Genomic DNA, 27,845 nt, shown 5'->3' on the forward strand with positions numbered 1-27,845 from the left:
CTTTTGATAATGGTTGGTGCTCATTTAGTATACTCAGTGTTTCATTTGAAAATATGGCTTAAAATCTCTATTTGGTGTTTATAAGAGTTATTTTCTGGGGTTAGTTAAGCTCAGTTAACTTTGTTCAGTGTAGCTCTATGCTCGTTTAGTGTACTAATCATGTTGTTTATGGCTAGTTAGTTTAGATTAGGCATCAAACCTGTGATTTGTGTAAGACAAAAAAAAATGTTCATACATAGCTTTAGTTGAGTGGAATTACAAGCTACTGATAGTATTCAGTAATATTTTGTTTTGTTAATATGAAAGAATGATGAACTAAAAATACACCTGATGTATTTTCTCCTGAAATCATCCTGTGAAATACTGAAAAGTTCTTAGCCTTTCACACATAGCATTGACAAATATCTCAAGGTAGTCCAACACTGTGTCATGATAAGTGTGATTACAGTTTCCTCTTTGAGTCATTAATAAAGGAAAATGTAAAGGAAAGTGAATGTGATTTCAATCTTCCTTAAAGAAAAACCAGAAGAGATTTGAATTTGAGCTTTGCATGATCATGTTCCTACTTAATGAGTCCTATTTATCTCTTTTCCTCTACTTTATTGGTTGTGTGTTGTTAAGAAAAAATGAGGCAGTTCATATGTTAGTAAGTAATGAAAGTTTTAAAGAATAAGTTGCCTCATAATATGTTAGAAACCCTGGTTTGCTTCCATTTAAGTTGAGCTGCATGACCTTAAAGCCTGTCCCTTGCTATTCTTCTATAGATTATATTTCTCCCCCCCCTTTTTATGTGCTAAGTTGTCTGCTATTCAAGAGGTGATGGGTTCCATTCTCTCTCATTCAATCTCTCATGTTCTATTAATGGAAAAATATTAATGGAAAAAAAGGGGTATATTACATAATACATGTTGCTACTAATCAGGTCCAGATAAGAATTTGCCAATTACATTTAAATGTAGTTTGTCCATACATATTGTGTATGGATCTGCCACAACGTGAAGTCTGTTTAAACATGTTTTTCTTCCAATCTAAGAGTTGCAATTCATTCTTACTCAATCCTAACTGCTGATTGAAGAAGTCAAGGTCGAATGCTTGTTTTTTTTTTTTTCTTCTATTATAGTTCAATAAACCTGGCTTAACAATCCTACTTTGCTAGAGAATAATCATACAGTTCTCTAATTTTAAAGGTCAAGCCTTACCTGTTAGGAGTTTCTAATTTCTGGAGACATTGGTCATATTGCAAACCTGTTTGATGGTATAATCTAACCCTAAAGTTGTGAACTTTAGATCACTGATGATATAGGTTTATGTTCATAATCAGAAGTACAAGTTATGTAGTTTTTAGAAATCAATTTGATTAGCTCAAGAACCAGAAGATGATTAAGATAAGTCAAAGTGTTTAGATTAGGAGGTTGGAATATCATTTAGAATGTAATCTGGATACATTTGGCAGTCCTAGATGTACATATTGGGTTCAAGCTTGTGAAAGGAAAGTTTTGTGTTTAATTCTCTTACTACTTGAGGATGCTCAAGATCTATGCCTATAGGGGTGTCTATAAAATGTTTTAAGTTCTGGAGTGTAGTTTCAGTATGTTTAAGACTTCCCTTTAAGTTATTTTATTGCTTGAATCTTTATCATCATGTTGTTATACTGTTTGAAAGGGCAAGTAAAATGAGCAAGATTAAAGTGCAAGATTACGTGTGTTTATATTCTGAGTTTCCCCTCCTCTGGGCTGAATTTGTCACCTAGTTTTGCATCTAAAAATGCTTCGGTTCTGCTTTGGTTCTGTTATGCTCGTTTCAATTCTGTTATATTGGTTTTATAGGCTTCGTTTCAGTTCTATTTTATTGCTGTCTATGTGAAATCTCTAAATGTTGAGTGCCTTAGCATGATTTTCTTTGCTGCTCTTCTCTTGATTGGTTGATTTTCTTCATAGTATATCAAATAGTATACCCAGATATACTGGGTATCTTCATTTCTGCACACTAATAAAGTGTATAGAAGTGGGTATACTCGCATATATACGAGGTAGAATATTATATCTTCCTTCAAATACTAATCGTCACTCTTTTTTTTTTTTCATGTAACACATCCGGAGCAACAAAGAGTCTCGAATTGAGACTCGATATGGCTGCCGCTAAGCCGAAGACCTGCATTTACACTTCTTGCCCATTTCATTCCCACTATGTCTCCAAGCAGGACGATGGGCGACGAAGTTTCCGCCTCCTATTTATTCCTATTCTAGTTTTTACCTTCATTGGGTTCTGTGATAACCTTACTTTATTTTAGCTTGTCCTTAATTCTCTTAATGTAAGTATAGGACTAGCGATAATATTAATTTGGAAAGGGGTAGTTATTATGTAGGAAACCAGTAGGTTTTTTGTTTTTTTAGGTAGTAACTTTTTTTCACTGGAGTCGTCCAACGAAGCTAACGTGATTTGTGTTTTTTTGGACTGATCCTAAACTAGTTTTTCCAGAATTTAAATAGCTTCTTTTAAATTAATAAAGGATGTTTTCGATTATATATTCAGTGTCGGACAAGTACCAATAGAATTTTACTTTTAACAAAACAGTTTCCATATTCTGATATAAAGGCGGAGCTTTGATAATTAAGATCAAATTGGGATTTTAAGAAATTAATCAAATGGAGTGTTTTTATCATCATTGGATCATTTTATCCTAAAGATCACATTTTCTTTACTTTTTTTAGAAAAAATTTGGATTTCAAGATCCTTTAACAGTTCTTGTGATATATCCCCAACCCAAATCCAAATCTACTAAACTCCTTAAAAATACTTACTTTAAGAATTTAATTCCATGCAATGTGTTATGATTGGATGAATTCTTTTGCTTTGAAAATAAAAGGATGAAAATAAATATAGCATACAAACGTGATTTTTTTTTTTTAAAAAAAAAAAAGGGTTTTCAAAGTTTTGTTTAAGTCCAAAAGTTTATCATGTTATTAGTTGCAAGGGTTTTCCAACTTCAATCACCTAAATATTTCATATGGATATTTTCCTCACAATGCTTATACAAATACTATATTTTCGTCACAATTTCTCATGTTAACCTAAGTTTGGTCGGTAACCGTATTTAGCGGATTCTAGTGGATGCCTAAGACCTTCCCATTAGGATATTTAGAACCCTTACCTAGAATTTATTAGGCCCGTAAGACCTTTAAAAATAGAGTTTAGTTTAGCTTTATCCTAGTAAATATTAGGTGTCCTAATTCACCATTAAAATAATTAGGTGGCGACTCCTTAAGTTAAATAATTAGGAATCACCAATATGTTGTACTCTGCTTTGACTCGATTAAAATGGGGTATAACAGAGCGCATCAGATCATGCTTCGCTGAGAAGATCTCACTAAAAAGCACTCCAAGGATTGGTACGTATGACTTTCGAACTGTCTTTATTGAAGTTTCAAATGAAGTGAACTGCCAAACCATTTGGTTTAGGAGATCTATAGAGATTGATGGGATGGTAATGTGGTTACAAAAATGGACTCCGGATTTTAAACCGGAGGAAGACTCACCAATTTTACTAGTGTGGGTTCTCCTTCCAGGTCTCCCCTTTCATTGCCACCCTTGGAACTACGTTAAACAAATCCTGAGCCCTGTTGGCACCCCTTTATCCCCTGATATTGCTACTGAAAATAGAACAAGACCCAGCATGGCTAAAGTGAGGGTCGAGGTTGATCTCACGAAGCCTAGATTAAACTAGGTATGGGTGGGTCAAGAAGATGAAAACACACCTTTGAAGGGATTCTTTCAAAAACTTGAATATGAAGGTGTCCCTAAGTATTGTAGACACTGCAAATTATTGGGACATGCTTTATTACAATGTAGAATGGTGGAAAAGGAAAAACAGGAGAAGCTCAAAGGAAATGTGGAGAATAAGAGATCTGGAGGTGAGGGTTCCAATAGCAACAAGGCTGCAACCAACTAGAAAAACAAAGAGAACAACAACAAAGACCATGACAACACCAAGAAAATCAAGAATGATACCCCTACTATCCCTAAAAACATGGACAAAAATGAGAAAAATAGTCAGCAAAATGGATAGAAAAGGGGAAACAGTCAGACAGACAAGAACAAGAACACTTCTAACAAGGATCAAATGAGGGAACAACGAAAATATCCCATAGAACAGGACAACAACAACAAAACAGAGATGCAATAGATTAGGACAAAGGAAATCAAGAAGAAAAGGAGAAAACTTAAGAAGAAGAATCTTGCAGCCAAAAACCTTAAGAATATGCTTTTTACTAAGAGCGCAAAAAGGAAAAAGCAGTTTGTAGAGGCGCAAGATCAGGGGCATAGCCAAAGAGATCAAGAAAAAAACAACAAAGATGACAGCAAAGTAGTTGAGATTGTACAAAGCATCTCAGTCAGCAGTTCAGAGCAGATGGAGGAACCTGAAACTTGTGGGAGGATCCAGACATACAATGAAGAAGAAATGAAAAAAATGAGTGGTCAACTATGTATAGAGTTGGGCCCATTAAAACTCTTATAGAAAAAATATGATCCTGATACTGATTTGGAACTAGACAGTATAGTTGAAGAATTAGAAGAGGAGAGACAAAAACGAAAAGCTGGAGGGGGCATCAGCCCTTTTCAAACAGCAAGGGGTGGTAGCCACACTAAAAGACCCTAGGGATAGTCTAACCAAAGAGATTTCAAAGATCACCAAAGGGCAAGGTCTATCACCTAGAAGAGAGAAACAGAAACAAAAGAAAAAGAAGTAGAAGAAGAAGAATGGTGGTCAAACTGAGAAGATTCAGTCAGGGCCACTGGAAAGCAAAGCTGTGAAAAACACCAAAACCCCAAGAAATTCCAATGATCAGAGCAATCATATGGAATATTAGAGGGATGAGATCCAAAGGAGCATTTGACAGGCTACTTAGGCTTGTTAAGCTTCACAAAATAAACTTCATAGCTCTTCAGGAGCCTTTCTTACTTGCCACACAAAGTTCAAAGCTTTAATTGGCTTTGACAATGTATTTCCAACAACAATAGTAGGATTTGGTACTTCTGGGATCATACCCTCAGTTGTGACCTTATCTCTCATCACAAACAACAAATGACTTTCTTGGTTAAAATATATGGAGATGTGGAACCATGCTGGGTTGCTGCAGTCTATGCTAGCACTAATGCCAGAAGGAGAAAAAAACTCTGGAGAAGTCTAAAAACAGTGCATAACCTCATCAGTGGTGCATGGGCTATTTTTAGGGACTTTAATGTCATCTTGGAGGCTGAGGAGAAAAAAGGGGGTCGACCACACACTCTAGCCAAAAGTATGGACTTTATGGAGTGTATGGAGGAGTGTGACCTCATGTATACTAGTTACACTGGTAACAAGTTCACATGGTGCAATGGGAGAAGAAGAAGATGGAGGATAAGCAAAAGGCTAGACAGAGTGATTGCTAATGAGGAGTGGTTTGATAAGTTCCCTCAAACTAGAATTGATCATTTACCTAAAACACGTTTTGATCACAACATTCTTTATTTACAGAGCAGTTCTGAGGATCCTAACATCATTAGATACTTCAGATACCTGAATTTTTTGTCAGCACAGGAGGGATACTCTAATATTATAAAAGAGGTTTGGGATCAAGATGTACAGGGCAATCCAATGTGGAGACTGCAAAATAAGCTCAAGAATTTAGCCAAAGCACTTGGCAAATGGTCTAGAGAGTCTATTAGGGATGTTTTTGCTACTATTAAGGAAATGGAGGAAAAGGCTAACATCAGTGAGGACAAATATGAGGAAGATGAATCTGATGCTAACAGAATTGAAATGCACAAGGCACAAGTTGAATACATAAAATGGCTCAAATCTCAAAACTCTATTTTGAGACAGAAAGCCAGGATTAAGTGGGCAGAGGAAGGGCACACAAATTCCAAGTATTTCTACAGTGTCATCAAAGGGAAAAGAAGAAGAGCACAAATTATAAGAATCAAGAATGCACAGGGAATTTGGTTGGATAATACAGTGGATATTGCACAGGAAGCTGTGGACTATTTCAAGAACATTTTTACTCAACCTGATGGCATCAATAACAGTGGAATCCTGGAAAAACCTTGAAAATAAGGTAACTGACCAGGAGAATGACAGGCTTCAGTAAGTGCCCATTGAAGAAGAAATTAAAGAGGCTATATTTTCAATGGACCCTAGTAGCTCTGCTGGCCCAGATGGCTTCAATGGTCACTTCTTTTAGCACTCCTGGGAGATCATAAAGGCTGACATTATTGATTATGTCAAGTCTTTCTTTAATGGTTCATGTTTGACAAAGTATTATACTCATGCTTTCTTGGTACTAATCCCTAAAGTCAAGGCCCCGAAGCAGTTTAGTGAACTTAGGCCCATCAGCCTTTGCAATTTCACTAGAAAGATTATTTCTAAGATTTTAGCTATGAGATTGGCTTCTATTCCCCCTAATATCATCTCAGAAAATCAATCAGGGTTCATTAAGGAAAGAGGCGATAACTGAAAATATTTTATTGGCACAGGAAATTGTTCATGGTATGAAAAATGGGACTGATGGAGGCAATGTGGTTTTCAAATTGGACATGTCCAAGGCTTATGATAAAGTCTCCTGGATTTTCTTGTCTTGTGCTCTCAGGAAGATGGGTTTCAGAGAATTCTTCATTGAGCTTATTCATAGGTTGATCTCTAATAATTGGTACTCAATCATTCTAAATGGAACCAGGCATGGCTTCTTCAATTCATCCAGGGGACTCAAGCAGGGGGATCTACTCTCTCCAGCTCTCTTCATCCTGGCTGCAGAAGCTCTTTCTAAAGCCCTGAATAATCTGAACACAAGAGAGGATTTCAGAGGTTTTTACATGAAAAAAGAGGGTCCTCAAGTTAATCATTTGTGCTATGCTGACGACCTAATAATTTTCTCATCGGTGAAGAAGCACTCTATAAAGCTTATCATGAGAATTCTTAGGAAGTATCAAGAGGCTTCAGGACAAGAGATTAATATTGACAAGAGCTGTTATATCAATCATAGTTCTCTTAACCCCAGAATCACTAGGAGACTTAAGAAATGGACAGGATATAAACACTCCTGCTTTCCATTTAATTACTTGGGTTGTCTTATATATACTGGAAGGAAGAGGATTGACATTTTTACTAATCTCACCACTAAGGTCATAAACAAGCCAGGAGGATGGCAGAGTAATATTCTAAGTGCAGGAGGAAAGGCTTTGATTATAAATCATGTCCTTCAATCTTAAACTTTGTATTTGTTTGCTGCCCTGGAACCCCCCATAACCACTCTTAAGCAAATTGAGATGTATTTCTGCAATTTTTTTTGGGGACAAAAAAGAGGGTAAGAATAAATACCATTGGTCCAAATGGAAGAATTTATGTTATCCTACTGAAGAAGGGGGGTTAGGCTTCAAGAGATTGAAAGATATTTGCAAAGCTTTTACCATGAAAAGATGGTGGAGATTGAGAACTATTGACAATCTTTGGTCTCAATTCGTCAAGGCAAAATACTGCCCTATATCAAACATGGTCTCTAAAGTCATCAGTCCAAACAATTCCAATATATGGAGAAGTCTTTTGAAAATCAGACTTCAGGCTGAACAACATATCAAATGGGAAATCAATAAGGGCAAAGTGCTATTCTGGTGGGACAATTGGCCTGATCAAGGTCCTGTGGCTCCTAGAGTTTGGCTGGAAAGAAAGCTAGGAAGCATAACTGTCCAAAACTTCATTAACAACAACAACTTGAACATGAATTCTCTGGAGAGAGTAATTACTAATGACTTGATTCAGGGTGTCATGGATACTGAGATTGGAGAGAGACAACTTCCAGACAAGAGCATATGGACTCCTACTACAAATGGAAACTTCACATGCTCCTCAGCTTGGCAGATTGTCAGACAAAAACAGGATGTAGACCTCTTAGCCAAGATGATCTGGGCTAAAGGAACCCCTTTTAAAATATCCTTCTTTATGTGGAGATTGCTTAGGAAAAAACTACCTTTAGATGACAGAATTCTAAGTCTAGGAATTCAGACTGACTCTAATTGTAATTGCTGCAGGGAACAACTTCCAGAAAAAGTGGATCATGTGTTTACTACTAGTCTATTTGCTATGAGAATTTGGAATCAGATGGCAACACCTCTAGGCATTTCACATCAAGGCAACTCAGTTCAAGGAGCACTTGATTGTTGGTGGAGAGTGCAACCAAATAATCAAGTCCACAAACACATTCTGCTCATCACCCCATGCTATATCCTATGGCAACTATGGAGAGCAAGATGTGACAAGAGGTATAGTAACGAAACAACAACAATAAATAGAATGTCTAACTTAATTTTGTTTAATGTGCAGGCTTCTATTTCTAAAAGATTCAACAAAGTGAATAACAACTGGAACTGGACAACAACTTGTCAAAGAGCTGAAAGCTATAAGGAAAAACTCACCAAAGACACTACAAGAAAGTATAGAAATCGCAACAAATTTTTTTATATTTGGAAACAACTTAGTTTTATTGTTGGCAAATGATTTTTTTGTTGCCAAAGAATTTAATTTTGTTGCCATAGTATTGATTATTGTTGCAAAAAGTACTTTTGGCAACAAAAAAAAAAAAGTTGTTGCACGTTGTTGCAATAACAGCCGTTGGGAAAAGTTCATGCAACAAAATATTTTTTTTTGTTGCCAAAAGTACTTTTTGCAACAATAATCAATCTATGGCAACAAAAAAAAAATTGTTGCCAAATATATTTTTCTTGTAGTAAGCATGATCATATACTGGGATAAACCAGCAGGCCATTCATGGAAGCTGAACACTGATGGCAGTACTATGGAAAGAAGCAGAGCATATGGTATTGGGGGAATTGTTAGGAAGGGAAATGGAAGAACGGTTGTGGCTTTTGCTAAACACATTCAATTCTCTACTAACAATTCCTGTGAATTACAAGCTGTAATGCATGGAGTCAACTGGTATAATGAACAACAACAACAACCTTAGTTAATACTTGAAATGGACTCACTAGTTATAGTGAACAAGCTCAAAGGAAATTCGACTACCTTGGAGGATCAGGAAGACAATAGAGGCAGCTCAAAAGATCATTCAACAAAAACAAATTGAAGTTAAGCATTGCTATAGAGAAGCAAATGTTGTAGCAGACAATTTGGCAAAGAGAGCAGCTTTAAATGTGGTTGAAGACAACATATTCCTTTGAGAAGATGATTTGCCAGAAAATGCTAGAGGACCTTTGAGGATGGACTTGCTCCATCTAGCCTCCTTTAGATTTAAAGCTTGTAAATACTCTGGTTGGTATTTTGAACCACCATGTGATCTTGAGAGAGGAAGGCATTTGCTGTATAGATCAGAGCCTCCCCCCCCCCTCCCCCCCGCCCATATGCAGTCTTAGAGTATGCTTTCTGCATGAGTCTTGAATAGTAATTGCATATGGGTTTTTGCTCGGATAGAAGGTTTTTGGCACCAAGTTCCCCTTCTTGTATAAGCTTTTGTGAATAAACAAGGTAGGGGTCAAAGCCAAACCCCCCAACAACTCAGGCCTACACTTGGTTGGTTGGAAATTACATTTTAAAAAAATGATATATGCAAGGAGATATTGATGTCTTCATGTTGTGTCGATAAGTATATTCTCCCCTGTATTATAATTTGTCACGACTCAAACTTCTACCTAGGCCGTGATGACACTTAATCTTATCCAGCAAGCGAACCAATCTAAAAGTGACCACGAAGTCGATTATAGCGATAATGAAGTACAACAATTTAATCATAAATGACATGCCTTTCAAGTCAAATACAACACGGAACCAAACTCTACAACCCTCAAAAACTGGTGTCACAAGTCATGAGCTATAAGAATAAAATGTACAACTCTGAATAGAAAAGATATAGCATTAAGGGGTCGTTTGGTATGATGGATAAGAAATTGTCCTGAGATAAAAATTTAGTACTATCATATTTCTTGTTTGGTTACTAATCCTGGACTTGTCCCAGGATTAAAAATGGTACTGGGATAAGTTATCCCTAGGGGGGAATAACAATCCCAAGATTAGTTATCCCATGATAAAACAATGAAAATGACAAAAATAGCCCTGAGATCCCTCAAACCGTTTTTTCTACTAACTAAGGTGGAGGATATTTTTGTAAACAATCAACTTTTTCTTAGAAATTATTGCAATGCATGTTACTCTCAATACAACAAACCAAACAATCAATAAGATATAATACCATAATAACTAATCCCAACATAACTGATATCTGAATAACTAATCCCAACATAACTAATCCCATCATATATAACTTGTCTTCAAACCAAACGACCCCTAAAAGTTATTGGCCAGAGACACTTGTCAAGCTTTATATGCGTTGATCGGCCGTGAAGATGTCTTTGTATAGGCCTACGTATCATGTTAATACGTATGTGTATAAGTTTATGCCTTTAGCTAGAGCCACGTTGATGCAGGAGTTTGATAGTTCTCTTTTGACTATAATGATATATGCAAGTAGATATTAATGCCTTCGTGTTGTGTTGATGGGTATACCTTCCCCTGTATTACAATTATATTCTGTGTTATTAATGGTATATGGTGTTCGCTGGAACTTCTTGTTATATGCATGGGTTGCTTGCTTATGATTTTGGATATTGTTTTTTTTTTTTTTTTTTTTTTTGTTACTAAAAGGAGAATATTAGAAATACTCCCTCTGTTTCAATTTGTTTTGAACCTATTTCCTTTTATAAAAACTTTTAAAATAATGACCTCTTTCTTAATTTGGAAACAAATTTACTTTATGAATGATTTACGCCTACACAAATTTTCAAGGCTTATTTTTAACCACAGTTTCAAAAGTCTTATATTTTCTTAAATGTAAAATCTATCCTATATAAATGAGTTCATATAAATTGAAACGGAGGGAGTAGTAATTATCCGTCATTACCAATAGGTGGGCTAGCAGTGAAGCTAGCAATGTTTAACGCAGGGCCATCACAAAAGCTGGTAAAATGCGAAATATACGAAGGTTTTGCAAGCCTAACAAAAAGAGTTCCCGCTTTGTCTGGTTCCGTCTGATTTAGAGCAAACAAGGGAGGAATTACCCATCATACACTTTGGATATATCTGAGACCTTCCACCCTTTGCGAATAGCTATCTGCTACTCTATTCGAAACAACTGTTACTTCTAGTTGAGTAAGATTTCTGTCCACTGCTAGTTTTAAGCCATGCAACAAAGCTCAAAGTTCAGCATGGACATTAGCAATATACATATAGCTGATCATGTATTCCCCCTTCCCAATTTCCTTTTGAGTCTCCTATTACTCTTCCAATCCCTCCTTTTGATCCGTGGTACCCCAAATGAAGTTGTGATGGACTCCATCAATTGACTTACTACCTCTGTCCCAATTTATGTTATACGCTTTCCTTTTTAGTCTGTCTCAAAAAGAATGATACATTTCCTCAGAGGCGGATCCAAAATTTAAGTTTTATGGGTTCAATCTTAAGATTTTTAGCATTGAACCCAATTTTTAAAGTTAGGGGTTCATATATACTATTTATTGCAATTTTAATAATTTTTACACATAAATTTAGGCTCCACATCGAAAATTTAGGGTTCAGTTGAACCCCTACCTTGTATGCTAGATACGCCTCTGCATTTCCTTATTTGGTAACAATTTAACTTTAAACTTTATATTTCACGCTTAATGAGATGATCAATAACTACAAAAATATCTTTGGCTTATTTTGGACCACAAGATTCAAAATCTTCCTTTATTTCTTAAACTTCATGTCCAGTCAAATTATATCACATAAATTTGGACGGAGAGAGTAGTAGAGTAATATTTAAAGGAATATTGGTGTATTTCATCACATGAGTTGGAATACTACGGATATTTTTGTTAACCCAAATATGTCAGGTTTAAAAATGGATAGAGCTAGCTCCAGTTACACGGGAGACTTGTAAAGCTCCATAATTTTTAAATCTTTAATTACACTAATTACGATCCTAGTGACGTGATGGAAGTGTCACAAAAGTGTTAAGAATGCATCATGGTGTAAGAGACATATGCTTGGAGCACGAACACAAGTGTCCCGAACGCCTTGAATGATTATTGGAATGATAAAATAGCCAAAAGAGAAAAAAAACCAAGGTCATCCTTGGAAGAGTTTATGGATGTTTTGAGTTGATTGTACTTAACAAATGCTAGCCTAGGGTCAACATATTAGCTAGCTGATATATACACATAAAGGCACTGGCAAAACAACTGTTTGCAGGATTTCGAATCAAGATAGGATTGAAGGTTCCACCTTTCACTAGCTTGAGGTTAAGTACGTTGAAGATTCTGGTGAAAAGATTAAGTATTTCGAATCAAGATAGGATTGAAGGTTCCACCTTTCACTAGCTTGAGGTTAAGTACGTTGAAGATTCTGGTGAAAAGATTAAGTAGGCGTTTGGCCACAGATACGAAAAACAAATTCACTTTTTTTGGAATGTTTGAAGTTGGAGTTGGAGTTAGAGTTGTGTTTGGCCATAGTTTTTGAAATTGTAGTTTTTGGTGAAATATAGCTCTAAAAAAGTGAAATTTTTTTGAAAAACAAGTTTTTTGAGTTTTTGGTATTCTTCGGAATATTTAGGGCCAAACGCCCAAAAATGAAAAAAGTGAAAAAAAATTCCGGAAAAAAGTGAATAATTTTTATGGCCAAACGGCAGCTAAATTTACTTTGATTTAAAACTAGATACATGATTAGATACATAAATCTTAGCTCCATCATTTGAATATCTTTCAAGTATCTAATTAGATGTCATCTATTTCCTTTTTGGAAAGAAAAAGAGCTAAATAGTCGAACTTCTTTTTTTTTTTTTTTTAATATATATTTTTTGGTCATCACAGCCTTAATTAGTCGAACTTGAGCTTGGAAACGTGAAGGAACTACGTCCAAGTCGTTTTTTTTTTTTTTTAATGAAGATATTAAACAACTCTAATTGGGCTTCTAATTTTTTTGTTGATTACCCAACTCTCAGTAATCAGTTAATTAAGCTTGTTTGCCTAGGATTTAGCACAAGATATAATGCATATGACCCCATAACAAAATCTTGTATGTGTATCACGTGTGTACAGAAAATATTATAAAAAATAATGTAGCAGACTGGAGACAAAATCACCATTGCGCAAATCTTTAAGGATCTATATTATCATTTCTGTTACATAATGGACTTGTTTGATAAAGATTATATTTCTACACAACGTACACACGTACAGTAATGATATGCAACTGTCTTCTTAAAAAAAATAGTAAAATTAATGTTCATAACTTCGTGATCCTTGAATTAATTAAGAACGTAGCTGTAAACCTCAATCTTGAGTCTTGACTATCACTCAAATAATTCTGTGACAATAATTTCTATGATACTAAGGCATAATTGAAGATAATAAACACTTATTTATTATATATTTACTACTATTAAATTGTAATTAATCTTTTATAATTTAATTAAAAAATCATATCTCTAAAGGTTTCCCTCTCAGTCTTTTATACTAACCATTTAAATTACATGTTTCATTATCTTCCAATGTGGGACATTTGTTTTGCCAAAATTTGTGACGGAAAGATTTATCACAATTTCGTCATTAATTTGTGCAATAAAATAATCTGTTACAAAATCAAATTATTTTAATTAAAACTTGTTTTGTTAAAAAAATTGTGACAAAATCCTTATTTTCGTTGCAATTTTGTGACGAAATCACAAGTCAATCACAAATTTGTGACACAATTGTACGTAATAGATCCTTATTTTTGTCATAAATTACCATTATTCCCTTCACAAATTTCTAACTGAATTGTGATGGATTATCATGTCTTTCACAAATTTTGTTCACATTGATGAATAATGTCATAAAATTATCACAAATCCGTCACTATTTTGTATTTTTCTTGTAGTGAATATGGTGAAGGACAATATTAACTTGGCAGGCCTAATCATACGCTTAATGGGCTAATTATAGCCCTAATCTTCCATGATATGTCTTGGTTCTCGTGGATCATGTTTTATAATATTTATTTATGATATTTCTTACAATTTCACTTTTTGTACAACTGATTGAAATCTATATAAAGACTACAACTTTTAACCATTTTATCACCACATTCTTTTCTAAACTTTTTTCTATACCAAAGAAGAAAATATGGGTGTGAAAAGGCAAGTTAATTGCTTCAATAGAGGTGAAGTGTGGTGGACATTAAATTCATGATGTTTTTTACACCAATACTCATCATCTGCCCAACATAAGCCCTAGTAAGATCCAGCGTTTTGAGATTCATGAAGGTGAAACCAATAAAGTTGGTTCAGCCGTTAGCTGGAATTATAACGACGGTAATTGATAGTTTTCCTCTCTCTACATATGTATCAACTTTTTACATTTAGGTATGTTTGAGGGTATGACGAAAATCAATTTCCAAGAGAATGTTTTCCGTGAAAAAGTTATTTTGATGATATTTGATCACCATTGAGGAACAATTTTACATAAGGGAAAATAACATTCTCTTATTTGTGGGAGAAAGTCATTTTCCTGATAACTATTTTAACTTTTAACTTCATATTAATTGCTCCCAAAGATTTGCACCCAAAGATTAATGTACTTATAAGTTTCAATGGGTTCAGTTGAACAAATATTTTTATATGGAACATAGATAGTTTATAATCACTAAAATTTTAGCGAGCAATCAAGTTCTGGCTCATTTTTCCATAAGTGCAATGGGTTCAATGATGAAACATAAAAGTGGCACCCATCAAGTTTAAATCCTGGATCTGTCTCTACTTGCTCGAACTACTATTTAGACATTATTAATCTTTTAGTAATCAAAAGCTTTATCAAGGCGCACCAACAAGGGTTGTGGTGTAGTGGCTGGTACTACTCCATCCTTAACCAAGATGTCTCGAGTTTGAGCCCCCTTGGGTACGGAGTCACCATTGGTTAGGGAGTGCTTTGCCCCTCAATATGGGACTACCCGACATGAATCCGGATTTAGTCGGGCCCCAATGCGGGTACCGGACACCGGATGGAAAATCAAAAACAAAACAAAAAAAAACTTTATCAACACGCTCTCCAATTTTCTGAAATATGATTAAAATTGAATATATACTTTCCATAAAATATTTTCACTCATCAACCAAACATTGGAAGACATTGTGCAAAGATTTTTTAGAATTGTTATCATACAGAATTACTTCTGTCATTCCAAACACAATACAATCTGGGTTTTCGTACTAATTCCCATATTTTCTATAATTCCAAATGTTGTTTTGAGATTTTTAAAGTTAGTTCTATCCAGGAAAAATGTAGAGGGTCCAATCTTTCGTGAGCTTCAAAAACTTAAGTTTTGGAGAAAATAAAAAACAAAGTAAAAATTAAAGAACTAAATGAGATGAAAACATGTCATTGTGAATAATTATATCTTTTATGAGGGTTTGGAAAGCTAAACTAGCCTAGTAATTTTCTGCTTTATCGATTGTAGATGGAAAAGATAAATTTTCAAAGCAAGTGATTGGAGCCGTCGATCCTCAGAAGAAATCAGTCACGTGGAAAGTGATTGGTGGAGATCTGTTAGAGCTGTACAATTCCTCCTCCATTACAACAGCATGTGACCATCAATAGATTACATGGACACTTGTGTACAGAAAAAAAAAAAAAAAAAACTAAAGACATACCAGAGCCTCTTGCCTTGTTGGGTTTTGGCCTTCATGTGACCAAAGATACAGAGGGTCACCTCCTCAAGTAATAAGAATGTCAGTTCTATTCAATGGCTCATAGCCATATTTATATATGTGTGTGTTTGTGTGATACTATTCAGCAATATTGGCTAGCGCTAGTTCTAGCTAGTGTGTGATATAAATGTCACGACTCGATTAGGGCCATGACGGGTACCCGGGGCTAACCACCGAGCACCACTCATTCTATTACTTATCCTGCCTTCTATCATATTTCTCATCATTCATAATCATAAAAAACGATCTTCATTTAAAACATATTTACTTTATATACATAAGCCCTTCGGCTATCAAAATAATATATATATACATGCATATACATGAAAGACTGTGAGACCATACTACCCACACATACGCATCTACGAGCCTCTACTAGAGAACTAGACATATGGACGGGACAGGACCCCGCCGTGCCCAAAATATATGAACACAAATACTGTTTCAAAATAGCACCTCCGGAATAAAGGAGGGCTCCTGTAAATCTGCTGATAGCTCTTACGGATCTGTACCATCTCCCTGTCTACCTGTGGGCATGAACACGACGTCAAAGAAAACGGACGTCGATGCGAACATTGTCGAGTATGTAAGGCATGAATGAAATGAATATAATAGAGAAGGCATAAGACATAGGGTGAGGACATAACCTTCGACTGGATACACTTTATACATATATTATACGTAGCATATCATATGAGCTACCATAGCGTATACATCATCTTATCATACATACCTCATCATATCGTACGTACATTATCATATCATACATGCATCATCATATCATACATGCCTCATTATATCATACAAACATCATCATATCATACATACATCATTATATCATACATACATCATCATCATTAACCCGCGTCCAAGTAACCATCAAATGCAGCCCACCAGTGGTAGTCATGTCCGGCCCTCTAGGCACGGTGTAGTCGCACGCAGCCCACTGGTGGTGATCGTGTCCGGCCTTCTAGGCGCGGTGGAATCATAGCAGCAACCCTCATATGCAGCCCACTAGTGGTGGTCATGTCCGGCCTTCTAGGCACGGTGTAGTCGCACGCAGCCCACTAGTGTTGATCGTGTCCGGCCAATTAGGCGCGGTGGAATCACATCATCATACACTCATCATCATACATTTCATAGGTATATTATAAGCTAAACATCATCATACATACCATAGACTTATGATTATTAATTATCTTATAAGCATATCATGGCTTTATCATAACTTGGCATCATTACATATATATATATCATCAAAACATACATCAGGACTTGAAGGCGACTATAGCTATATCGGGGTGACATAAGGTCGTGAACCCCCGATTATGTTATGGAGTAATCATAAACGTTATATCTCACCTTGGAGGGACTAACGTTTTAAGGTGAGTACACATAAGGAAAACATCAAGGAATAATAGTCAACATCATTAACTTCGTAAAGACATCATATCATGAAATCTAGGATCTTTAGACATAAGCTTATCATGCTCATAACGTATCTCTTGTCTCATATAGCTATTCGTGAACAAGGGCTCTTAGTTTGCTTGAAGATAGGACATTCATGAGAAAGGAGGAAAATCATGCCATAAGATTCATGCCTTAGAAAGAAAGGACTAGCTTCACATACCTTTGTCGCTTAACTATTCTCTCGCTTGCTTGTTCTCCTTTAATGCTCACGTTTTACCTTCAAGAGAATTCGTATCGACATTAGCTAAACATTTATAAAGACGTGCTTACTAAAGCTAGAGAAAATTGGGCAGCATTTCCTTTGTTTATACAACTTCCTCCATATTCCATATCAACTCCCAAACGTTACTAACAACTATCACAATATCATAACAACAATCGTCATTCATTTACATTATTCGCATTTCACAATTTCACTCCAAACTCTCCATAATCGTGACCAAAGTCCATTATCACGTTCTTTCTCATACAATACTCATTCCATGTTCTAAACATCATTTATAACGTATTTATACTCTCAACATATCCATTTTCATGATTCAAACCAACTACCACTCAACAATGGTACTACTCACCCATTTATAACCCATTTTCTATACTCTTCTACAATCCAAGTATTTCAATCTAACAATACTTCAAACAACATAGAAAGATCATGAAACTCACCTTAGATGATGGAGGAATAATCCTTGAATGGTAATACACCTTTTGCACCAAAACCCTATTTCACCTTTCTTGGGATTTTCTTGGTTTGGATGACTTTAGTGAGGTTTCATACAGTTGATTCACTTCAATTCTTGTTATTGATCTTTGATTTCCTTGGTTTTCTTGTGGATGAAGAGGGGAGAACATTCTAGAGGTTTCTATGCCCAAAAATGGTAAAATAATGAATTTGGGTCGAATTGGTTCTATATATAGTGGTCCAGAAAATTCTGGACCGACACAACATGCGGCGAGCTTTGCTAGACGCAAAGCATGCTTTGCTAGACGCAAAGCATGCTTTGCTAAACACATGTTGTGTCGCAAAGCTTGCAGAATCACCAAACCGGCACACTTTGCTGAGCAACTGCGTGGCCGCAAAGCGCGCTTTGCTTTTCGCATGTTGTGCCACAAAGTGCGCCAGAATGTGATTTTTTCCCAAACTTCCACCGATGATCCGATGAGTCTTAAACCTTCCCGAGGCTTACTAAACATGGTTTTACTCCATTATATACTCAAGATGGACATATCTATCCCCATGACCTCGAAAGAAAAAATTTGTCTGCTAGGACAATTAGCTTTTGGCGAAACTCAACGTATGAAAGTGAGAGGTGTAACATCCTTCCCCCCTTTGGAAACATTCGTCCTCGAATGTTAGACTCTTAGGAATCTTATAAAAATTTCGCCAAAGTTTCCCTTGTAAATATGCCACTATCATCCTGTCACAACGACCCAAAATACATAATGCCTCTCAGGGCCACAACAACGACAACAATAAAGGTCACACACGACCACAACATCATAAAGAGAAGCATTACATACCTCAAAATGTTGATATCTCATCATAAATTTCTTCCGGAGGCTGAAATAGATGTGGATAATCTCATAGGGTCCAATATATCGAGGACTCAATTTCCCCTTTCTTGCCATATCTCATCACACCTTTCGTTTGAATTTCTACATCTCGTCGATCCTTTTTCTTGCTCAATAATAACATTAAGTCTTACATGGTTTGCAAATCTATCTCACTTGGTTTCATTGGCAAAGTAGAAATACTGGCAAGTTACCTAATCGTTCTTGAGTGATTCGTGCGCATACACACCTATACATACACATGTATCCATATCCATATACATATTCGGGTTCGTAGTCGTATTTTCATTCATACTCGCATTCATCTACATATTCATTTCCATAGCATTTCCATATCCGTAACATATTTGTACTCGCATTCGTATCATATACATATCACATATATTACATTTGCTTAGCATATTCGTACTCATATTGATTTCATATACGTAGCATTTACATAGCATACCCGATCACGAGGGTTCCGTGTTATACGTAGGCACATATACATATAAGATCATAGGCATCGTTAGCATCGTTACTACCGTCGTTCATTACATCCATCTATCACATCTTAGGGTCTATCGTTCAGTCTCTACACTTGTGTTCTCTTTATTCGCTTCCACCCTTTTAGGGTTTTGCCTGTACCATTTTTAAATCTGTCGCCTCGCCTTCCAATCTTTAATTCTATATCCCTTACTATACTACATCCTATTCATGCCGTTTCCCATGATCCATAGCTATGATAATTCATGTGTGAAGTCTTAACATACTCGTCTTATAGTTTCGTAACCATGTAATACAACCGGCATAGCAATCCTAACAAGGACGTATTTCACTTAGCTCATCTGGTAGCTATGAGTCAATGTCTAGATTCACTTCAATTAACAACTTTTGTTCCATGGGAATGCTCACAATAGTAGTATGTCTAATTACCCATACCATCCACGCAATGTCACTTACCTTTCTTCGATACCTAAAATTCACTTATAGCATCATCTTTTTCCCTTTCTTCCCATTTCAAATTATTCCTCTCCGTCCTATAATCGACTTATAGCAATCGTAGATGCATTTTCCCTTAAAACTCGCCATTTTTTTTTTAAGGATCTAAGTCTCCTGTACCACTAACACCCCTTATTGCCTCATACTCTTTTACTCTTGTGTTGCACTCAACATTGATTTCAAAACCAATCATAATCATGTCGTATTTATTGTTGATGATAGCCTTACTTTATCGCTTTATCATCGTACGGTAAACTCGTAATTCATGGCCACATTTTTCTCTCCAACTTATTCCTTTATACACTTTACTCGTTCTGTCTTAGTGGAGGATATTCATAGGAGACGCGTCTTCCTTTTCTCATAGTACGACTATTTCTTAAGCACGCGTACTTCGTGTATTTCCTCTTCCTTATATTCCTGTACTTATTCCTTTACATTCTTTCCCCCTCAACTTATCTCATTACCTCCCTTTTTATAGTCAATCATTTATTCCTCGCACAAGGAATCCTATTTTTAATTCATTACCACTTTGTCTTTTAGAATATATCACCCTTATACGCTCCGTTCTCAATCACTCATTTGCTGGCCTTCTATTCTCTTCACGACAATTTTGTCTACGGTTCCTACAATTTCTTTTAAATTCCCGGGAAAATTTTGGCAAGGCTTCTCTTGTAAACATAACAATCCCAAACCTGCACATAGCCCAATAAAAACACGTCCCATGCCTTAATAGGATATGTATCGGGACGCACATAATATGCAACTCAGCAACATTAGATCACCTACCATTAAAGGATATAAATAACAGAGCTTGTCTTATAAGTTGCGCTTGCACACTCGGTCTAGGATTCCATAAGCTAAATATCACACACCTCCAGTCAACTTACTTGTAAATCACAATTCTAGCTATCACTAGGTCACTAGCAAATATTGTCATCTCAAATTGTTGGGTTGGCTCAGATTTCTCACCTCAACACAATCATCACATCAGGAGTAATATATGACAGCGTAGGACCCGAATCAATCGGTGCATACATACCATAAGAGATTACTGAAATTATACCTGGGTCAATATCAGAGGGATACTCAGGATTCTGTCGCCCAGCTAATACATAGGTACGATGCTGGGATCCACTTGGACCGGCACCTCTTCTGGTCTCTATCACCGCCTACCAACATCTCGTGACCTTTGCCTTGAGGCGTACATCGATGATAAAGAGCCGCCACCACTCCCGTAGACCGAACCTTATCTTTACCACGTAGCCATGGACAATCGCGCCTAAAATGGCCTGGCCGAGCACAAGCATAACAAACATCTGAAACCGAGCGGCACGGTTCAGAATGTAACTTCCTGCATTGACTACATCGTGACACAGGTGGCCTCATCTGGCTCGAATCACCCCTATTCTGAGAACTGGGAACCCTGAGACTCTGGGGCAGCCTAGAATTAGTAGATTGATCATACCTGGGTCCAGGAAACTGTGGAGGAGTGCTAGTTGTCGAACGAACCGAGTGCCTGGAGAATTGCTATCTCGGAGCGCCCCTAAACTCATGGAAAAATGCAAGTCTAAACTGCAAACATGGGCTCAGCGAAGCTTCTGCGATAGAGATGTGTATCCAAGGAAGGCACTGGGGGCTTCACTACATCTTGCAAGGAATTAAGCTGAGGTCTTTTTAAGAACTAGCTACTCGTGCTCATGACATAGAGTTGAGCATGTCTTCCGCTGGGAATGAAGTAATGCCTGTCTACAACCCTTGCAAAGGAAAGGACAAGAAGGAACCCAAGAAATGGAGCAAGTTCGTTCCCAAGAGTGACAACAAAGAATCAACGAACGTCAATGTCTCTCCTGTAAAGTTTACTATGAAGGTGAGCAAGAATCAGAGTGTGAAAGCAACTTCCTTTCAAGACAACAAAAATCGAAAGTCGACCTTGAAGGAGATGCAAGAAAGAGAATACCCCATCCTGGATTCTGATGTCCCTAAAATTTTTCATAAACTACTTGAGTTGAAATTCATTGAGTTACCAGAGATGAAGCAGCCTAATGAAGCTAGAAGAACAAACGACCCGAACTATTACAAGTATCATCGACTTGTGGGTCACCCTCTTGAGAAGTGCTTTGTCTTCAAGGACAAAGTTATGTAGTTGGCTAATGAAAACAAGATTGTGCTTGACGATGAGAAGGAGAGTTCAAATCAAGTCTCTATCACCTTTAGTTCTCTCGATCCAGTCCAAATAAGAAGCTTTAAAGAGCATGAGAAAGGACCATTGGAGGAAGATAACCTAAGTTGATGTAGTCGATGATGGAGGCTGGATTCTGGTGACTAGGCGGAGACGCCGTAAAATAAGTCCACAAAAAGAATCATCTAAACAACCAACTAGGAAGAGGATGGTTAGAAGACCATGGAAGCAAAAATCAGTTGAGCATCCGAAGAAAGCAAAAGTGGAGGTAAACTACTTCCAGGAACTATGACGTCCCGTGACTTTGGAGGAATTCCTACCAAGTTGGTTTTGCAATAAGACTACTCGAGACAATATTAAGGCATCATGCTTCAATACTGATAAAGAAGAAGCAACGGATGAAAGCTTATCAACACTGTCTCTATTATCATCTGAAAAGCTTGTTGAATCTTCTTTCCAAGAGGTGCACTCCTGTGATACAAGAATCACATTCACGAATGACGATCTTCTACTTGGTAAAACACTACACAATTATCCTTTGTACATAGTGGGTTATGCCTTCGAGAAGAGGATAAACAGAATATTGATAGATGGTGGATCTGGAGTTAACATTCTTCCAATTCGCACAATGAAGGAACTTGGCATCACAACTGAAGAACTTTCTGAAAGCCGCTTGATGATACAAGGATTTAATCAAGGGGGGAAACGGGCCATAGGTGCTATCAAAGTAGATATCACCATCAAAGATTTGCGATCAAGTGCATGGATGCATGTCATCGACACAAAGACTTCGTACAACATGTTGCTTTGCAGGCCATGGATACACGAGAATAAAGTTATCCCATCCTCTTACTATCAATATTTGAAGCATCTCGAAGGCAACGTTGAAAAGAAGATAGTTGCTGATGATAAGCCATTTACTGAAGCAGAGTCACACTTCGTCGATGCGAAGTTCTACTTGAAGAGCTACATTGTGAGAGAAGTAAAAGTCGACGACATCACAATGAACAAGAGTGATAAGGTCACAATAAAAGAGCTGATGAGACTATTGGAAAAGCTGGAGTCGATGCTGAGGTGCCGCACGCTAGTCCAAATAAAGGGAACATTGTGTCTTTGAAGAAGAAGAAGACAACTCCCATGCTCTGCTATGTTCCAAAGTTGAAGAAAGAGAAAGTTCAACCATCTAACGCTCAAGGAAACGTGCTAGGGGGGCTAACTCTTCCTATCAGATGAATTGAAGCGATAAACTTGTCCTCGAAGCTACTTGGAGACTTCGTGGCTCAGAATCTGCAAAGAAAATATGGCGCTCCCTACAAAACGTACAAATGAAGTCTTTGATCTAAATGCTTACAAGTTATTTGTCAAGGTTGGGTACAACCCCAACGAGCCGTCAAAGTTAGGGAAACTTCCATTAGGAGCTACCATGATGTAATCATGTGAAGGTTTGGGATAAAAACAACCTCCGCCAGTTCGCATATCTATAAGAAGGGCAAGTACCAACTACGTCACTGTGGAAGATGAGTTTGTTGCTTCCAATAAAAAGCTTTCTGTGTTTGAGTGATTAGGGCTATTGAAGATGATGATGATGAAGAAGAAGAAGAAGAAGAAGAATAAGTTCCATAAAGATTATCAAAGCGTGAAAATGCTCGCTTTGCCTAGAACCCAGAAAGATATACGAAGTTTGATTCCTTCTAGAATGAGGCGACAAACAAACCTTGTGATTTTATATGGGGAGGTACTAAAAGCAAAGTCTCACACTGTGGTGTATACCAAAGAGCGTGACGAAAATAAAGAAAGTTTAGGCTCTTCATAGCATATTACTACACAAAATAATCAAGATACTTCGTTTCAGATAGAGGTTGCCAAGAAGTTGGAGGACATCTTCTCATATTACCACATATCTTTCAATGATGGTGATCCTCAAGAAGATGAAGATGCTATAGATGCTCCTCCAAAACTTGACGAAGGGACACTAGAGACTCCCTTTTTAAAGTTAATCTGCACCGATGAAGCACCCAAGGCCCACCTATCTAAATGCTTTTCTAACAAATTACGAAGAAGACACTTACATGGAAATACTCAAAGAATACAGGGATGTTTTTGCTTAGAGTTATAAAGAGATGCCCGGATTAGATCCCAAAGTAGCGACCATCCGGCGGTCAAAATGGTGCCCGTCCCATAAGGTGCCCGCAGGCATTTCGTACCGTATTTGGTTCCTTCGATCGAAAATGAAGTCAACAAACTCATTGAGGCTGGCTTCATTCATGAAGTTAAATACCCTACGTGGATTTCGAGTATCGTTCCCGTGAAGAAGAAGACTGGCCAAATTCGAGTTTGTGTTGACTTCAGGGATCTTAACAATGCATGCCCCAAAGATGATCTCCCGCTTCCCATCCCTGAGTTGATGATTGATGCTACCACTGGTTATGAGGCAATGTCTTTCATGGACAGTTCATCCGGCTATAACCAAATTCGCATGGAGCTAAAAGATGAAGAGCTTACCGCATTTCGTACACCCAAGGGTATTTATTGTTACAAAGTAATGCCTTTTGGTTTGAAAAATACTGGTGCCACATACCAAAGGGCTATGCAGAATATCTCTGATGATTTGCTCCGCAAAAATGTTGAATGCTATATAGACGATTTGGTGGTAAAATCAAGAAAGAGGAGCGACCACTTGCAAGACCTGAGAATGGTGTTCGAGTGACTTCAGAGATATCAACTTCTAATGAATCCATTGAAATGTGCCTTTGGAGTTACTTCTGGAAAATTTCTTGGTTTCATTGTTCGACATCGAGAAATCGAAATTGATCAAGCCAAAGTTGATGCGATTTTGAAAATGCCCGAGCCTCGAAATATTCATGAGTTAAAAAGTCTGCAGGGGAAGCTGGCATACATTAGGAGATTCATTTCGAATTTAGCTAGAAGGTGCCAACCATTCAGTCGTTTCATGAAGAAGGGCGCCCCTTTCACGTGGGGCAAAGCATATACCAATGCCTTCGAGAATATCAAGTCATATTTAATGAAGCCTCCAGTTCTAGTATCCCCTGTACCTGGAAAACCATTGATACTATACATTTCAAAGATAGGAAAGGTCGGTTAGAGCATTGTTGGCCCAAGAAAATAGTGAAGGGAAAGAAAATTTCTTTTACTACTTGAGTTAGTAACGACGACACCAAATGAGCCGAATTACACGCCAATGGAAAAGTTATGTTTAAGCGCTAGTCTTCTCCATTCAAAAGTTGAAGCACTACTTTCAAGCTCATAGTGTTAACCTTATTTCCGCAGCAAATCCCATCAAGTTTGTGATGTCAAAACCAGTCCTCGGATCGACTAAAGGGTGGTAACTCCAGCTTCAACAATTGAGATTACATACATCCCTCAAAAGGCTGTAAAAGGATAGGCATTGGTGGACTTCTTAGCGGATCACCCGATACCTGATGATTGGGAACTAACTGATGAACTTCCCGATGAAGATGCAATGGTCGTTGAAATTCAATCTCCGTGCAAAATGTACTTTGATGGTGCTATACAACGTGATGGAGCTAGTGTTGGTGTGGTGTTTGTTACTGTGCAGGGAGAAGTTCTACCATTGTTGGTGTGGTGTTTGTTACTGTGCAGGGAGAAGTTCTACCATACTCCTTTACTTTGACACAACGTTGCTTCAACATTGTTGCTGAATATCAAGCACTAATACTTGGACTTGAAATGGTTATTAACATGAAGAAGTTGCAGTTGCAAGTATTTGGTGACTCTCAGTTGGTGATCAATCAACTCTTGGGAAGCTACGAAGTCAAGAAGCCTGAATTACTCCCCTATCATGAGTATGCTCAGAAGTTGATAGGATGGCTTGGTGATGTGACTCTTCAGCATATTCCTAGGAAAGAAAATAAAAAAGCCAATGCTTTAGCTACTCTAGCGTCAGCTCTTACTCTACCAGATCAAACACAAGTGACTATCTGTCAAAAATGGGTAGTACCTCCGCCAAATGAGGATGAAAGAGCGAAAAATGAGCTTGAGCATCTCGTAGCTGTTTCTGAAGCTGTGAAGGAAGACTGGCAATAACCCATCATTGACTACTTGAGTTATGGGATACTTCCAGAAGACACAAGAAGGAGAACTAAAATTCGTCGTCATGCACCTTGATTCCTTTATTACAAAGATACTTTATATAGAAGATCTTTCGAGGGAGTACTCTTGCGATATTTGGGGGAGGATGAACCAGTCCAAGCTTTGCAAGAAACAGATTTAGAAGTATGTGGATCACATCAATCTGGACCAAAGCTCCACTTTCACATAAAAAGGATGGGATATTATTGGCTAATGATGGTGAAAGATTGCTTGGACTATGCTCGAAGATGCAAGGCTTATTAGTTTCATACGAATTTTATACATCAGCCGCCCGAAGCATTACACCCCACCGTCGCATCTTGGCCATTTGACGCTTGGGGGTTAGACGTCGTTGGTCCGTTGGCGAAATCTTCTGGTGGACACTTATACATCTTGGCTGCAACTGATTACTTCTCAAAATGGGCCGAAGCTGTTGCTCTTAAAGAAGTGAAAAAGGAAAATGTTGCGAATTTCATCCGAGTAAATATCATCTACCGCTTTGGCATTCCTCATTACATAATAACGGACAATGGGAAGCCATTTGATAACAAATTGATGAACAAGATTTGTGATCTCTTCGGTTTCAAGCAGCGTAAATCTTCTATGTATGTTGCCGCTAACGGTCTAGCTGAAGCGTTCAATAAGACTCTATGTAACTTGTTGAAAAAGGTTGTTTCCAAGTCTAAACGAGATTGGCATAAACGAATGGAAGAAGCTTTATGGGCATATAGGACAACTTACCGCACACCAACGCAAGCAACCCCATACTCGCTTGCTTATGGAGTTGAAGCAGTCCTACCACTTGAGCGCCAAATACCTTCTTTACGACTTTCTATTCAAGAAGGGCTAACTGAAGAGGAAAATGCTCGATTTCGCTCATAGAGTTAGAAGCACTTGATGAGAAAAGGCTGGAGGCTCAACAAAATCTTGAATATTATCAAGCTCGGCTTTATCTCGTGCCTTCAACAAAAAAGTTCGCTTCGAGGTCCTTCCAAGTGGGAGATCAAGTCCTTGGCAAAGAAGAAGACCCATCATCGTTTCCCAAAGTCCGGGGGCAAATTCACCTTAAATGGGATGGACCATATGTCGTACAAGAAGCATATTCAAGCAATGCTTACAGCTTGTCGGGATGCGATGGCCCGAGGATCGATCCTATCAATGCAAAGTTCTTGAAGAAGTACTATCCTTGAAGCAAGACGATGCTCCTTGACGTACGACCATAAACTGCATATTACTTCTGGCCCGTAAGAGTATAAACTATGCACGGCTCCCAAAAAAATCAGTTCGTTAGGTTGAAAACCTCGCGAGAGGCGGCCTAGGCAAAAGTTAGGACACAAAAAAATGTCCGCTAGGTTGAAAACCTCGTGAGAGGCGGCCTAGGCAAAAGTTAGGACACAAAAAAAAAATTCACTAGGTTGAAAACATCATGAGAGGCGGCCTAGGCAAAAATTAGGACACAAAAAAAAAAGTCATTTTTCTAAACTACGAAATGACTTGATCCTCTTCACTGAGGTACGTAGGCCACTTAGAGTTTCATTCTAAGCTCAGTCTCATGAGTTAAAAAAAAATACATCATTCTATGTGTTGTTCAAGTGAAGTATGATGAAATGAACTCCGCCTGATCACGCACATGCAGATCATATATACAAGCATCCTTTCATTGAAATTTGGACCTTCACCAAATTCTGATGGTTCAATGGGGGCAAATATCCATTTCCATGGGTTTCTCCAACGGGATGACTGTAATCTCTTAGCAAGTTGAAGTCTTAAAA

The 27,845-nt window shown here is 37.4% G+C and overlaps 1 protein-coding gene across 1 annotated transcript; it reads left to right on the forward strand.

The window, feature by feature from the left end:
• Positions 1-7,444: 7,444 nt before the first annotated feature.
• Positions 7,445-8,384, forward strand: LOC132061510 (uncharacterized). Its single transcript, XM_059454310.1, has 2 exons — positions 7,445-8,292; positions 8,354-8,384. Exons 1-2 carry the CDS (start codon positions 7,445-7,447, stop codon positions 8,382-8,384), a joined length of 879 nt encoding a protein of 292 aa, XP_059310293.1.
• Positions 8,385-27,845: the final 19,461 nt, after the last annotated feature.

This window comes from Lycium ferocissimum, chromosome 6 (genome assembly GCF_029784015.1).
Source record: "Lycium ferocissimum isolate CSIRO_LF1 chromosome 6, AGI_CSIRO_Lferr_CH_V1, whole genome shotgun sequence".
Classification (NCBI taxonomy): Eukaryota; Viridiplantae; Streptophyta; class Magnoliopsida; order Solanales; family Solanaceae; genus Lycium; species Lycium ferocissimum.